The 15,223-nt window shown below is 34.6% G+C and overlaps 1 protein-coding gene across 2 annotated transcripts in view; it reads left to right on the top strand.

Moving 5' to 3' along the window:
- Nucleotides 1–710: 710 nt before the first annotated feature.
- The window catches only part of LOC120344485 (uncharacterized), a 54,013-nt gene continuing 39,500 nt past the window's right edge, over nucleotides 711–15,223 (top strand). For both annotated transcript variants that reach the window (XM_078112599.1, XM_039413725.2), the window contains exons 1-5: nucleotides 711–1,319; nucleotides 1,906–2,125; nucleotides 11,947–12,032; nucleotides 12,322–12,434; nucleotides 13,771–13,944. In XM_078112599.1, coding sequence (XP_077968725.1) covers nucleotides 1,956–2,125; nucleotides 11,947–12,032; nucleotides 12,322–12,434; nucleotides 13,771–13,944 — 543 coding nt within the window. In that variant the 5' untranslated portion in view covers nucleotides 711–1,319; nucleotides 1,906–1,955. The remainder of the gene's footprint in view (nucleotides 1,320–1,905; nucleotides 2,126–11,946; nucleotides 12,033–12,321; nucleotides 12,435–13,770; nucleotides 13,945–15,223) is intronic.

Genomic DNA, 15,223 nt, shown 5'->3' with positions numbered 1-15,223 from the left:
AACTTCAACATTTGAAATTCGGTACGTGGGCAAATATTTATTTGACGCCGCGGGACGCAGTTTTCTCGTTTCCAAGTGTGAAGATGAATAACAATAATCGATCAGATCCTGATCTGGTATCAATTCACGCTTGTCAAAGACAAATATATCACAATGTTATTTGGATATTCGTTTTTAAGCAAAGAGCGCAATTTACCAACAATGTATTTGATACTTGCTTCCCATACGATAGATTTTAATTTAATTAACTTTCTTTTTTCCTCGCGCCCATGGGCACCGGCACGTGCCGGCATCTCAGACGCGTCGAACCGTGTGTGGTGAAAGCACCGATTCGAGCGCAGGAAAATTGAGCGTAGTATGCTGATTGATATGACCACGCATTTGGATTTCAGAAGTAAAGATGGAACGAATTGACGACAAAATGTTTGATATAGCCTAAATCAGTTGGAGTTACATAAGTTGTTATTACATAGATTGTTACAATAAATGAATTAGTGACGATCTAGATATATTATAAAACAGTTTATGACGTACATTTCAGATACAGATTATTTTTATATTGTCGTGAAGGAGTGGACATATTAACTCTGCACCTGTTTTTGATGTCTGAAAAAACACCTTATTTTAGTGCCTGCCGACTTTTTGATTAGTATGTTATATCTGATGTTTTTTTTTAAGTTTAGTTTATTATTTTTTCCTTTGACAGGGTGCTTCTTTTGGTATAATATATAGGTGAAGTCCCAAATTGTATGGGTGCCTGTAGCAGTTACAGCTCATTAGTCAAGGAAACGGGAGTACTGCACAGTTCGGCGTTTGGTGCTGTCAAGTTGCACCCGAGTACAAACTATTCCAATCGACCACACAACCTTGTTTGAAGACGGCTCAGGGCTGTTGTTTTAGGTTGTCATCAGTTCAGTGGACTTCCTGTTGTCCGCGTGAAGGCATGGTTTAACAGAGTTTACTAGTGAAAAATTCTGAAGAGCCCACTTTTAATCGTAATCAGAAGTTTTTGTGTTTTATTGGCGAGCTGAAACTTCGCCTCCTCGAAGGACTGTAATTGAAGGATTATACGACAAGTGGATGTAGCGGTTGAAACGTTTACGTCGACAACGTCGCGAGAGTGACACAATACATCGGCAACGACACACCTGGGATTGGTTTCCTCGTTGGCGGCGGAGTAATGCTTTATTCTTTCCAAAATTCGACATTCTACATCGGCGGAAATTCTCTATCATCACCGGCCTTCCAATTGGCGACAAACAAGACAAACTATATATTGTTTGTATTCATACTGAAGTAACTGGTATTTACTTTAACAGGTGTGTATCGAAATAACCTATCTTGCAACCGACGATTAATATTGGGGAGAGAGACCTTCGTTTATTTAGTTTTGATAAAATTTTCTAAAATGACTACTTATGAATAGATAATATTTAGAAAACTTTTTATATCAATGTTAAGTTCATAGTAACTTATATTACGTCAAACGATATATTCGACGTCGTGGTATTCGGTTTAAGACGTTTATTTCCTGTACGTATTCAAGCGCACGGTATGTTATGCTTATTTATCCCTGTTGTAGACAACCCTCAATTTACCCGGGGGGCAACAGAGCGTTAAAAATAAACCGGTGGTTTGATGTATAAGACTGAAGCCACATTATCACAATGTGCAACCATTAAAAACCTGAGCCAGTTACAAACTTTCGATGCAATTTTAACACAATGCATCATTGAAATATAACCTAAATTTATTTTCCAAATGTACTTTTGATGAGGTGGTAAAATCAGACATCAAAACTGGTAACAAATGTACATGTTTGAAATTATCTGCAGTAACTCTTCTACGTTCTTAAATTGCGCTTTTAATTATGTATTCTTAGTAAAATTCACTCTTTTTTTGCAGTGTAAAAAGAAGCTTAGGGTGTGAAGATTGTTGAATACGTCACCCTACCAATGCCCAGTTATCGCGGTGATTGTCAGCTTCCTATCGTTCAAAAAAATTGGCATTACAAGTGTGCGAACAGCGAAAACACTTATAGGTGGAAAATCAACGACGTTATTAGGAAGCACATTTGCTCCGCCGCCAAGTCACGAGCGGGAGAACAGGAAACGTATAGATTATTGTAAGTATTACCAATTGAATATTTCTTAATTTGAATGAGGAATATGTTTCAAATTACAGTGATCAAACATAAATTAACTAAATTAACTTCAACAGCTCGGTTCCAACCATATGTACCACGCCGTTAATATGGGCATTTAATAGGCGCTTATATATTGACTACGTCAATAGTGTTGCTATTCGAACTACCATACCAACCCCTTTCAAATCAGTGTTTAAAGATGGACAGCTAGGGACTTTCTCTCAATCGATTTCGATCAGCAATTGTTAACGAACGTGAACTCGCATTGCTCTACCGTTACGTATACAAATTTTCGATTTTGTTGAAGGTTGGAGGTATTCATTAAAACTTGTTGTATCTTATCACCTTCGTAAGCGTTTATAAGTTCAAACTATTTTTTACGTTACAACTCATGAACAAAATAGCTGATTGGCATATTGCAACTAGCTAAACTATGTTTGTGGCCATGGAAGTTCTGTTTGGAAGAAGCCTTGTACTAAGCCTCGTTTAAAGTCGTTGAAGCAGTGCATAACTGTCTGGTATGTTATCAAAGCATCATGGGTATTGAAACTGGTAGTTAGTTACTCGATCTTTCCGTGTATATTGAAATTTAAATAGTAATATTAATAAACCTCTTCATCTTGTGTTATAATGTAAGCTAATGACCCAGTCTGCGGTACGGCAAATCGCATGATAGTCCGTAGCTTATTGTGATTCACATTTTATGCAAAATTGACTTGTATTTACCAACGACCTGAAGGTTGAATGGCAATTCAATTCATATTACCAGCAATCGAAAATGTTTCCTAGTTCCAATTTCACTTGACATGGAATAATGTGACATCGCACTATTGTGTTATATTTATGTTAAAACTAACGTATATTCCCGGTATGTTTTAGTGAGACAGAGTTGATATGAACGTCACGAAGTTCGTAACGCATAGGCCATAAATATCATGAAAAAATTTAATTGAAATAAAAAAATCAGTCTTTCGGTCTCTATGAACATTGTTAAAAGTGTCACGTATTCGTATGGCCTCAGCCCCCAGGCCTTGGAAGTCGTGCTTAATTGCCGATATTCATGACTACCGACGATAACCACACCATGGATATATTTCCGAAATTTATGTATATCTATATATATATATATATATATATATATATATATATATATATAGCATATGTGTCTAGATTTGAATAGAAGTGCATTTTCATTAAAAATATGAACAACTATTTTGAGAATTGTCATCAGAGGCCGCAACTGAATCTTCTATCACATCCCTTAGTAGTAAGATTATGATTTTAACACCAAGTGCCACAACCGGGGCGTATGGCATCGAATAGTTTGCCAGTAGAACAGCCAATGTATGTATTTCAGAAATAGTGTATGCCGTATATAGATTTTATCATTAATGATATGTTATTGAATATAATATAATATGAGATTCTATTTGTTTCTTTTGGCCACAATTATGGTGCTATCTGTACTCATAAGATAGGACTAATAATACTCAGTGGTTCATGATAGCCGATTTTGCACAAATAAACAATGATTGTACTTTTGTTTCTAAATAAGTTTAGGACATAATTTATGAAATTTTTAGTCTTATATATCAGATCACGACTTGATGTTAATGAAGAGTGTTGAAAAAAATTCACCGGCGAGAATACCATCACAAAATTGCAAAAATCATTGTTTTTACATGGTAGTGGAATTGATTTAAATATATAGCATGCTAGAATCAACATTTTCCTGGATTACCTCTTTGATGTATACAGTGGCGAAATGATGAGTCTCTTTATTCAGCCAACTTCAGCCAACTTTGTCTTTACCTTGTGGGTGTTATAAAATTTTACGACATTATTTACAACTTTGTACACATATACCCTTTTCTTGTGTCGATATTGCCCATAAAATTCAATGTTTCTGAGGCGGTCATGGTTATTTACTTTGGGACAAAGGTTTTGTTATTGATGTGGTTTCATGGTGACTTGTGATATTGTGAATATAATATTTGACTATATACATACAAAGATATAGTAGGAGTTTCAAGTATAAATAGAGCTATTATTAAAAGCATATAGGCATTAAAACTAGTCATAAAGTATCTGCTCTGGCGAAATAAAAATGGCATGTTTAGGTCATCCTACTGGCTGAATTTGCTTATATTTATTTAGCTGTCAAACTTAAGGGTTGGTTTTGTTCTTGTTTACTGAATCTGCCTAATTCTCACCATCTTGAACTATTAAATATCCATAAAGCAATTAAACAGTAAACAAAATGTTAGAGACTAAATGATATGGTTTTAACTTTTATTGTTGTCACGATTAAAGTTTAAGCGTAGCAATTTAATACCCTTTGACCAAAGCTTAAGTTTGACAGATTTGAGCCTCGCAATTTGGAATTTAATATTGTTTTCAATGCCATAGATATATACCAAATATGTGATACTCAATTTTGCGTTCTGATATGGATGTATTTCGAATTAAGTCATTATGATAGAGTTGCGATTCGTCAGGATGCTTGCTACTTAATATAATTTTGCTGTCCTCTATGGCAGTGGTTCCCAACCTTTCTATCCTGGCGGACCGGTAAAATTAAATTAAATGTACTCGCGGACCGGCACAAAGTTGAAACAGATAATATAATGCAATGTCGGGCACTCAATATGCTTCTAGAATCTAGACAAACGAGGCACACCTAAAAACATTTCACACGAAGAAAAACTATCAAATAATGTGCCGGCAAAAAATTGAGGTGGGTGACACATAAAATAATATCATCTATTTTCGTAATCAAATGCAGTACTGGGCACCCATTATGCGTAAAAAAGGCACGCATAAAACATCTCACATAAAAAACATGTACATGCCAAATCATGTACAAACACAATTAATTCTAGTGAGAATTTTGCTGCTGTTTCGTTTTCATTATAGGATTGCAAAAGAGGCGTCAAAGAAGTTTCTGCAACACGTGGCTCTGCAGAGGCGGGTACCCGATTTTTTTGCTGCGTTTTAATTGAAGCTAGTGATGAAAATGTTTTTTCGTATAACGTAGTAACTGATTTAAAATACGGACAACAGTTTGATTGCTTGATTACTTAGCGATGGGTATTCGTTATCAAGAGATATCCAAAATTGTGACAGTGATTCTTTCTTAAATCTGGACTGTAAAGTAGAATCACAATTTTAATCAAGATTTTTTTTTTCATCGGGTTCATCATATTAATCCCTCTGCAGTTGATCGATACTTCAAACGAAATGAATTTACATTACAATGACAAAGTCGTCGGTGACTTGACAAGTTGGCACCAGGATCAAAATCCTACAGTGTCTGCTCTAAATATTGGAAAAGATCTCTGCGGCCCATGCTTTTTTTCGCGTCTCGTGGCCACCTGCCGGGTCGCAACAAGTTCATATCCTACTGGAATATTATACTGCTCTTGACTGTTTTTTGTTTTTAACAAAGAAAATATGCTTAACGTTCTATATATATGGTCATAATAATTAAGAATATGACGCAGAACAGAAAAAAAGCACGCGTGCCGATTTTTAGGTTTTTGAATCTTGCCAGAATTGATGGAGTGCATTCGCGATGAATCGGAGCTGAAAAAGCAAGAGTGTGATTATTACTCGGCGCCAAGATGTCGCATTACGACGGCGGAAGAGAAGGTGCGTAATAAACCAACGCAACCTCCTCTTCGATGAAGCGATCGGAGCGCATTCGCGATGAATCGGAGCAAAAAAAAGTGTGATTACTCGGCGCCAAGATGTCGCGAAATACGTCGCAATAAGACGACGGAAGAGAAATTGCGTAATAAACCAACGCAACCTCGTCTTCGGTAAAGCGATTGAGACGGAATAAAAACAACGAAATTTCTCGCGGACCGGCAAATAAGCTCCGCGGACCGGCGGTTGAGAACCACTACTCTATGGCATCGAAAAAGAAAATAATTTTCCAAATTTAAGTTGAAACTATGTGTTGAAACTCTATTCCTATACGTATTGAATCATGAGATCCCCGTGAAAAACTTTTCGACAATGTTTTCTTTTTGCCGGTATTTGTTATGCGAAATTTACTGCTGCTTGTTTTCTTCCGTTAAAGTGACAATTTTAAGATATTCATGGTTGAGATAATGAGTACGGCCTTTGATCGTTTGTTTGTGAGTAAGTCTTTTCCCCTTATCTAGAAAAGTATAACATAACACGTTGTGATATTTCTTATTTTATAGCAATAACGGCGCGTCGTTCGCTCTATATAATTATATCATATTCCTGAAATGGTGAAATACCGTGTGTTACCGCAGTGAGAACGTGTAGGTGAAATACTTTCGTACAATGCCATATATGATGCCATTTTTCACGGAAAATGAACGAAAAATAAAACGGAAAATTGAATAGATCACATCCCTCCTTTATGACCAAAAGAGTGAAAGATTTATTATCAAACTTGTGGTATACGGATTTCCTTCAGAATGCATCATCTTTATTGTTCGTTCCATGCTAGATGAAGGAATAATAACTCGGTAAATGGTAGTAAGATATTAAATTACTCTTATAAAATTGTATATACCTTACATTTAAGTACGGAATCTTGAATTGAAGTTTTGACATATTTATTTACACTATTTTAAAACTTTGTTTTATTTCGAAGTTTGTTTTCATTTTATCATCTTCGGGCTTCACTGAAAATAAAAGAACTTCCAATTTGAAATTATTCATCCGGAAATTTTATGTCGTTTTATTATTTCTTTTCAAGTCAATCCGAACATGAGAATAATTTTATTAATAATATAAATCTATGTATATCTATTTATTTAGACGATCATGCTGCAGCTAAAATTTAGCCTATTTATCTCCAGGAGTAGAGAATTTTTCAAAACCCCTGATGTTGTAAGAATTTTGCTGCATGGCAGTTAATATAAGATTTTAGGTCAGTCAGCTTTTTACATTATAAAAGTTATAAAAGTTACGGTAATAAAGTGAGTGACGAAATCACTTCCAGGGACAGTCGTGTAATTTACTAACCACAAAATATGTGTTACTCAAGTCTATCCACTAATTGAATTGAAATTATACAAACGGAAGTTGATTGACATCAATCAGTAATAAGTAATTAAAACAGAATATTATATTGATAATATATTTTGAGATGAGAGATGAAAAAGTTTTCTGGTTGTTGAATTACAGTTTTTGCTAGACTAGAAATGATATGTTGCAAGATATATTTCGTCGTGATAGATGAAATTTGTGTTTTTCTTGACTTATAATATTTCTTCAACTTCTAAGATTGTGGGATTTTGCCTAACATGCTTTTTATATAAAAAGTAAAGTGGACCAACAATTTATCTTTTTAACCATATACTTGATTCTTATAATAAAACGAAGTCTCTTGTCAGCCGTACGAGACATCAGCCGGTCAGAATTTATATTACTATTATACTATTACCCCATTCCTCACTATTTATTATTAGTTTCTACCAAAATGAAAGTTTACATATCTTTCACTCTCTTAGGAATGCGTGGTATTTTGCTCCATGCGCTTTTTAAGTTCGCACTTCCCACTATAATTCTTCTGTAAAAAGAGCATTGTCATATTCAATGACAATTCTATTCATATTCTAATCCGATTCTGACGGGATTAATACGAGGTAACTAATAATCATTGGTTGTGGTATAGATGGATATTGGATTAACAATTGAATCACTGCTTCAAACGTATGAAATAAGTACGTTGTATGATTGTTCAGTTTTCTTACAAATCCATTTCAAAAGCGGTCTTACGACACATTTTGTCCTAATTACCTATCTCGAAGTCTTCATTAGCTGAACTCGCAATAGAAATACTCTCAAATTGGCTGTGACATAACCGCAGTCAGAAGTCTCACGGGGCAAATGCGTAGACTTTGTTCTGGTTTGTTAGGGCTTATGCCAACTATTGCAGCACAGCTATAAATATATGTGGACGCAGTTGAGATATTTAGAATAGTTTTATTGGTGAGCATATGTATATTCTAAATATAGGGATCTATATCCACGAATATTTACGCTATTATGTTGTCAGTTAGTAATTTTTTGTAAACACGCAACAATAACGTCATTTGTGTGAGTCTATTCTTTTCAGAAAGCTCGGTCTGCATATGTGATTCCTCTTTTATCTGTAGTCTTTTTTGATCTATACAACGTAACTAGATGTGATTGGGAGCTTAAAATCTTTTAAATCGGATAAAACCTTGCTAAAGTGACAAAACGTTCTTTCTGAAAGGTTGTTATCATGATTATATACGATATATATATTGAGTGTTGTCAAACGCAGAACATGCTTGAAAATAGAAAAACACGCATTTCGCACACTTCAAATTTGATTGCAGACAAACGGCTTTCCTTTGGCTTTAGAACTAATGACAACACTGCACAAAACCCTCAATTTGCGATCGAATAATGTTACGTTGGGGGTCGTGCGACCGGCAGTTTTCGCACAAAACGCCATAAAGACATGTCAAGTCTTTTTTTACGCAAAACGGAAATGAACCCCTATTGTCATAAAAGTTAGTGACATACAAGAAAGCTGTGTTGCAAAGTACTAGAACAAAAACTCCACGCGTCGCTGACCCAAAATGAATTTTTTGAAGTTAGCTTGCATTGTATTGTGATGAACGGGCCAAAAATAGTAGAATTTATCTTTATTCAGCAAGTCTGTTTGATAAGGTTGAAATCCTATGAAAAGTTTTTATCGCTCGCTCTACGAACAATTCAAGAAGTTAGCTATTAAAAGTTCGCGACTTTTGTTTGATGATGAAAGATTTATTACAATGGATTGATGGCTAGCCAGACGAGATGCTCAGTGGTAACACCCAGCAAACTTATTCGAAAGCATATCTATTGATCTATAACAGGGTGGTCCAAGGTTGTCGGCCACGCGGGCCACAAAATTATTTTTGCATTGTTAGCGGGCCACAATAGTGCCAGGAATAGGCAAACATTGCAATGCAAAACAAAGACATTATCAGTATTTCTCATTTATCAAGCAAAACATGAAAAAAACACCAAAAAACTCACTAAAACGTGAAAAAATCTTTCTATATCCTACATGTAGGATGTGTATCCAACCCTTCAAAACGGTGAAAGTGACATGAAGGGAAATTTCCGTTTAAGGAGGGTAATTACTTAAATATTTGACATATAGGCAGCATTTTTTGTAACACTGCACGGCAGGAAGTTTCGGCCATAACATTAAGATTGAGTTATCGGGCCAACCTAGGCTGATAGATTCCTCATTAGATTTGTATGAAGCCTATTTTGTTAGCATATATTCCCGACCAAAAAGATAGAATGCAAAATACAATACAAAAAATACGCTAGAAAATTTTGAGATATCGAAATGAAAAATAGATATGATTGCTGCAAAATCGTTCCCAACTCTTAGATGAACAAAATCAATGCCAAAAGTACCTTCATGGAAGAACTGTTGCAACACATTATATAGCAAATATTTATCGGAGTTCTAACACTTTTACAAATAATTTCGATAAATTGCCAATAACAAGACGTCTCCCAATTATATCCTGACTAAAATAATAAGAGCATTGCAAATATAAATGTGAATAAATTACAGATAATCTACAGAATAGTTAAATCGTATAGTATAGTCTGTTTCCTCGTTGTGTTTCTAGTGAACCTAGTGAAAGTTATGGCCTGTAACAAATTATGATTAATTTTTTTATACTACGTCGAAACAAATATTTCAGTTTTAAAACTAAATTACATTGCAATATTGACGTCCTGTATGTCAGCTTTGAATGCGGAAATACCAGCAGGAATGCAGAATGAGGAAGTACGTATATTCATATTCCAGTGCCATTTACTTATTTTATTTTAAATTTAATTTAAAAAAGGCAAATGAATCAAACGAAGTATGTTATGTCCTCTGTATGGCCCGTTTCCCAGTCTACATACAAGTTTAATATTGAGTAAACTTGCTGTTTCAAACATACAATGAATCGCTGCTTGTTATTTCATAGGACCATCAGAATGCTTTCACTTTTTCACACCGTAACTGGCGAATGCGAGTAAATTTAAATTGAATTTTCAAAGTGTTAGAAAATTAGAAACATATCGTGTTCGATTTTAAACGATACCAGAAATATTTACCGATATTTTAATAGTAACAAGTCTAGCTAGTAAATTATCTATTACTCTATAGTAGTATATATTTGCCACAACCTCGTGGCCGATAAGATTGCAATTTTCTGTAACCGCACTTGGTATGACGTAATTCGTAAAGCTTCGTGGTCTCCGTGAACTGGTGTCAAGTTTAATTTTGTCAGTAGACATTATAGTAACAATATATGCGTTGTTGAATTTTACGCCAAATCCTGCGTGACAAACCATTGTTTGCCAAAACTGCAACTTAGAAGAATAGAGAATTGGGGGTGGCAAAAGATACTCGTTTACCCTATATATGTCGCAAAGTCAAAGTTGACGTGCAGTGGCAGTGGAGTATCGAAGTAACGACATCAAATAATTAGATCCTTTAAAATTTCTTATTTATTAATAGCATATTTTTCGTTACTAAGCGCGCAACGATCAAAGATTTCTATAAGGGGTAGCTAATATAAAGACATTTCTGAAATGTATGTAGTATATAGATGTAATGTATGTAGGTGACATTGTACACTTTCAATAACACTCACATGAGTAACACTTTTTGTTGACCCCTGTATAACATTTACTAAAAAAAAATGCTGTATTTTAAGAAGGTGTCCGTTCGTTCTTTTTTTGATGTCACCGAATCAGTCCTAATACGGTGTTAAAGTGAAATTTTAATGGGAGACCACATGAGCTCTCAGCTTCCCGCAATGGTCCTAAATGGGTATGTGGTTAGCCTTGTTCAATGTAATAAAACAACACTCGTAATTTTTGCGACATCCATTCTACTAAATAAAGCGTTCATTGTTTCGTAAAACATCTGGTGTAAATGGGTAGAACGATCGTCCTGACCCGTGTAACCAAAACGTCACGCCAGACATACGATGTTTATTCGGCCGTGACATTTTTGCCGTTTTATTTTCCTGTTCCGTTTTCCGAGTTCAGAATCCGATTGATTAATAAATATAAGTCCCAAAGTATAAATTTTGCAGTCTTTTGCATTGTAAATTGTTTATGACTTGTCTTGGTGAGAATGGCTAATTTGAATGAATGCAATAATGCATTTGTCTGTTTTAGACAGAAACGACGCTTTTCGAGAAATTTATCATGAATTGATTTCATACTGGCTATGTTAGTTTGCAATGATAATCGAGAATCATACACCCTTATAAAATAATGAACTTCTATCGAAATATGAACAAACCAATATATATATATGCATATACATATCTAGATATCTGTTGTACTGTTGCCTTTTGACCCCTGGCATTACATTACTGCAAGTCGAATCCTCGGTATATTTCGTTGAGCGTTCTCCCCACTCTGCCCTTCAAATAATATTTGAACCACTTATGATCCGCTATTGCTCAAGCCTGAAGAAATACGATACCCTTCAAATAGTGGGGTGGGTTTGTGAAACAATTCTGGTCAAATTGACTTCAAGTAGTCTATACAGCTGCATAAAGTGAAATAAGAGAGCTTAATCACGGCATCAATTATAACTTTCCGCATATCATGACGGAAACGTATAAAACTTCTTACAAGATACTTATCAATATTAGTTTTTTCACTTGTGTCAGAATGCTGCCATACTAAGTTTTATTCTTGGTATGAGAATGCTAACATGTACTAGTTATTTCCAACACGTTCCATTATGCTATCCATAATTTCAGGTGGACGATTATCGTTGCATTGCTTTTGTGCCTGGTGTTTGAAGTTGAATTCGGAACAGCATCCAGAAGAAACATAACGCGCTCAGGTGGGATATGCTGGCCATATATTTTTATTTAATAACAATGAGATAAATTTTTGACGAAAAAAATGGCGAATTCAAGTAAATTGGGCTGATCATTGATTCTGTGTTAGATTTTAGATTGTTTTGAATGCCGGTGCTGAATTAAAATTATACTTGTTTCTTCAATCAATAGAAAAAAATCATAGCATTTTTGGCGGTGTAAATACTGTGTTGTGAAATGAATCTATACGTAATGGATGTTACAATAAAAAAAATTTCAAATGTATTTAAATTTTTTCATTTTCATATTCAGAAATAAATGTTGTGTCTCGATTGCAATTTCAAAAAATTTCTCTTAAACATTCGGAATATCTAACATACCGAAATAAAGTTGCTTCAATAAAGAGGGGAACGCACATTACAAAAGTAAGTGAGGGTGCAGCGTATGGTGGCCATAACCATAAATGTGTTCTATCATCAATTCAAAATCCATTTTAGAAATACACATCATTTAGTAATGAAGTAGTTTTAACCAGCCAAGTCGCTGTACGTCAAAGTATTTATAGATGGAATTATTGTTACAAATGACGTATTGTAACACAATATAAGAGACGGATTTGTTCCCAAAACAGCTCCAAAAACTACTACTAATATTACCAAATAAAGTATAGAAAAATGTAGGTGTTAAGGCGCCCAATCTTTTGTATAATACATCAATAATATGATCTAAAAGCTCGTGAAATATCTTCATTTTTATTTACATCAAACGGTCATCACCTCAAATAAATGTTTGCAACCACATTGTCGGCTAATTTTTTCCAAATTCGACCAATCACGGTTATCACCTGCGATAGATTAGCTATCGCCAAGAGGTCAAGTGCTTCGATTCTGAACTTTGTCTGGTTACATTGGCTTTTATTCATCTTCTAAGATTGAGTGCGGGTTAGAGAAAAAGCATGTGATTCACAGCGAAAATTTTCAACACGCTACGCGTGATTTGTGATAATTTTTTGCATAAATTTAAATTGATCCACACGTTTGCATGCTGTAGAATTCGGAAACACTTTAAGTAGAAAATCGCCACCTTGGACTGTGCATACAAAACCACAGTGTTGGCCGAAGTTCAACAACCGATACTGCCGTGTGATAATGACCTCAAGTGCTTACTGAAGAGATTTATGACATTGATTGTATTTGAGTTTGGGATTGAATAAACTAGTTATTAAGTGCGAAGTGAGATAACTAGTAAAGTAAACGACAAGCTGCCAAATGATAAGATTTTGAACATTTTCCCATGAACATTTCCAGACATGGATTGTTTGCTCAATGATTTAAATATAAACAAAGAGATTTATATCTATTTCGACATTTCGGGAATAGCGCCATGATTTTATTTTATAGCATATTTATTCTTTTAATAAAGATATATATATATATATACATATTGGTATAATGTATATATTTTGCTTGGCTTTTCCTTATTTGAACTAAGTATGCTACCTGTATGTGAAGTATTTTACGACTGTTCGTTACATTCAAAGAGTCAATTATTGAAATTCCTATCTCTAAATTAGTACAAATTCAAGCAATGTAAATCGTTTTTCCTGTAAAGTACTGATATTGTCAATGTTTACTTCTTAAAAATTAATACAAATCAGTATTTTTTAGTAGATAAGTCAAGTGAAATTTTTTTTCATGCACGTCCAAACTCTGCAAACCCTAATACTTAAATTTCATACTCAAACTAATATTTTATTTCTAGTCTCTTCGTAGATTGAGGCTCTGGGAGTTATTATCAGTTCCAGATCCAATACTAGCTGATTCAAAATTATCGTTGTCTTTGATTGTATCAATTCTTCCGAGCATAAACAGAACTACACCATACTACTTGCTCTCCGTACAGGACGTCAATAGACGAATGCAATTTGGAATAAAGGTTTGAACTTCAATTTTCCTAAACAAGTTGTCAAGTTGTGAACTTCCACCTATTGTTTGAAGATCGTGATTCTCATTGTGCATATCTCTGTAATAATTTTGTCCAACTTGTAACGCTCGTAAAATACTGAATTATGCTTCATAAAATGTCCGCCTACGCCAAACGACAAATTACATAAGCTTTTATGTCAAGGCAAATATGCTAGTGTTATCAAAGAAAAGATTAAAACAATGAATCCACTTTTATTAATAACAAATATCCAAATATCCTCGAGTTTTTATAGGCCCATATTTGCCTCTGTACAAATAGTTAGACGAAACAACTAAACTTGGTCTCTATTACGACAATACTGTCATTTTGGAAAATCGTAAAATGGGGGTTGCTTCACTAAAATCTATCGGATCTACCCGAAATAAAGGGTTTCGGTTATAAAACAATGCTACATCATTTTGTGTTGAATTTGTATACTGTATTCACAAATATAACGATAATATTGAAAGATGTAAAGTTCACCAGAGCACAAACACCAATGGATATATATATGATATCTAGCATTGTCGGTGTTGTCATCTGTCGGTTTCAAGCGAAGTGTATTCTTATCTTTCACCGCAAGTTGATTTTACTTCTGTTCTACTATGCGTCCTATAGATATCCGGACCACAAGTCAAATAAATAAACACGGTCGAGTACAAACCAGGACAGACAAGTATTATTAATTGCTGTAAGATCACGCTGAATTGTTGTGTTATTGGCGACTGTGAAACATACAAATAAAGGGAACTGGCCACGTTTATTATAACTAAGAAATACATTTCATTGAAGTAAAAGTGTACCAACACCAAGTGTATTTTATAAAATAGATGCCAAAAATCTAATTTCACATCTAAAACGAAAAATTCAACAAATTATATTGGTATTATTTGAGTACGTGCCACTCTTATTTTCTGCATTAGGCAGGAGTGAATTCGCTATCGCTCCTTATACCTTTCGAAGCTCTGCATATTATTGAGGCCAATGTCATTTTCTCAATCGTTATCACATACATCATTACTAACCGAACACAAACTATTGGGAAACGACGAAACATTGTTTTCGCCAATTTGACATTTGGTGTCAGATTTACTCGATGACACCGATAACTCCGTGTTGTTGGATTGAGAATTACCCTTTCATCTTTATGAATTAAATACTTTGATATTAAACGTTACCGTTACAGGTAGGTGTACCTATGACCAGTGCCAGTATAGCCATTACAAACCTAGTTTTGCTGAAACGGACT

Source organism: Styela clava, chromosome 5, assembly GCF_964204865.1.
Source record: "Styela clava chromosome 5, kaStyClav1.hap1.2, whole genome shotgun sequence".
Taxonomy (NCBI): Eukaryota; Metazoa; Chordata; class Ascidiacea; order Stolidobranchia; family Styelidae; genus Styela; species Styela clava.
This window is presented reverse-complemented; position numbering and strand designations above follow the sequence as displayed.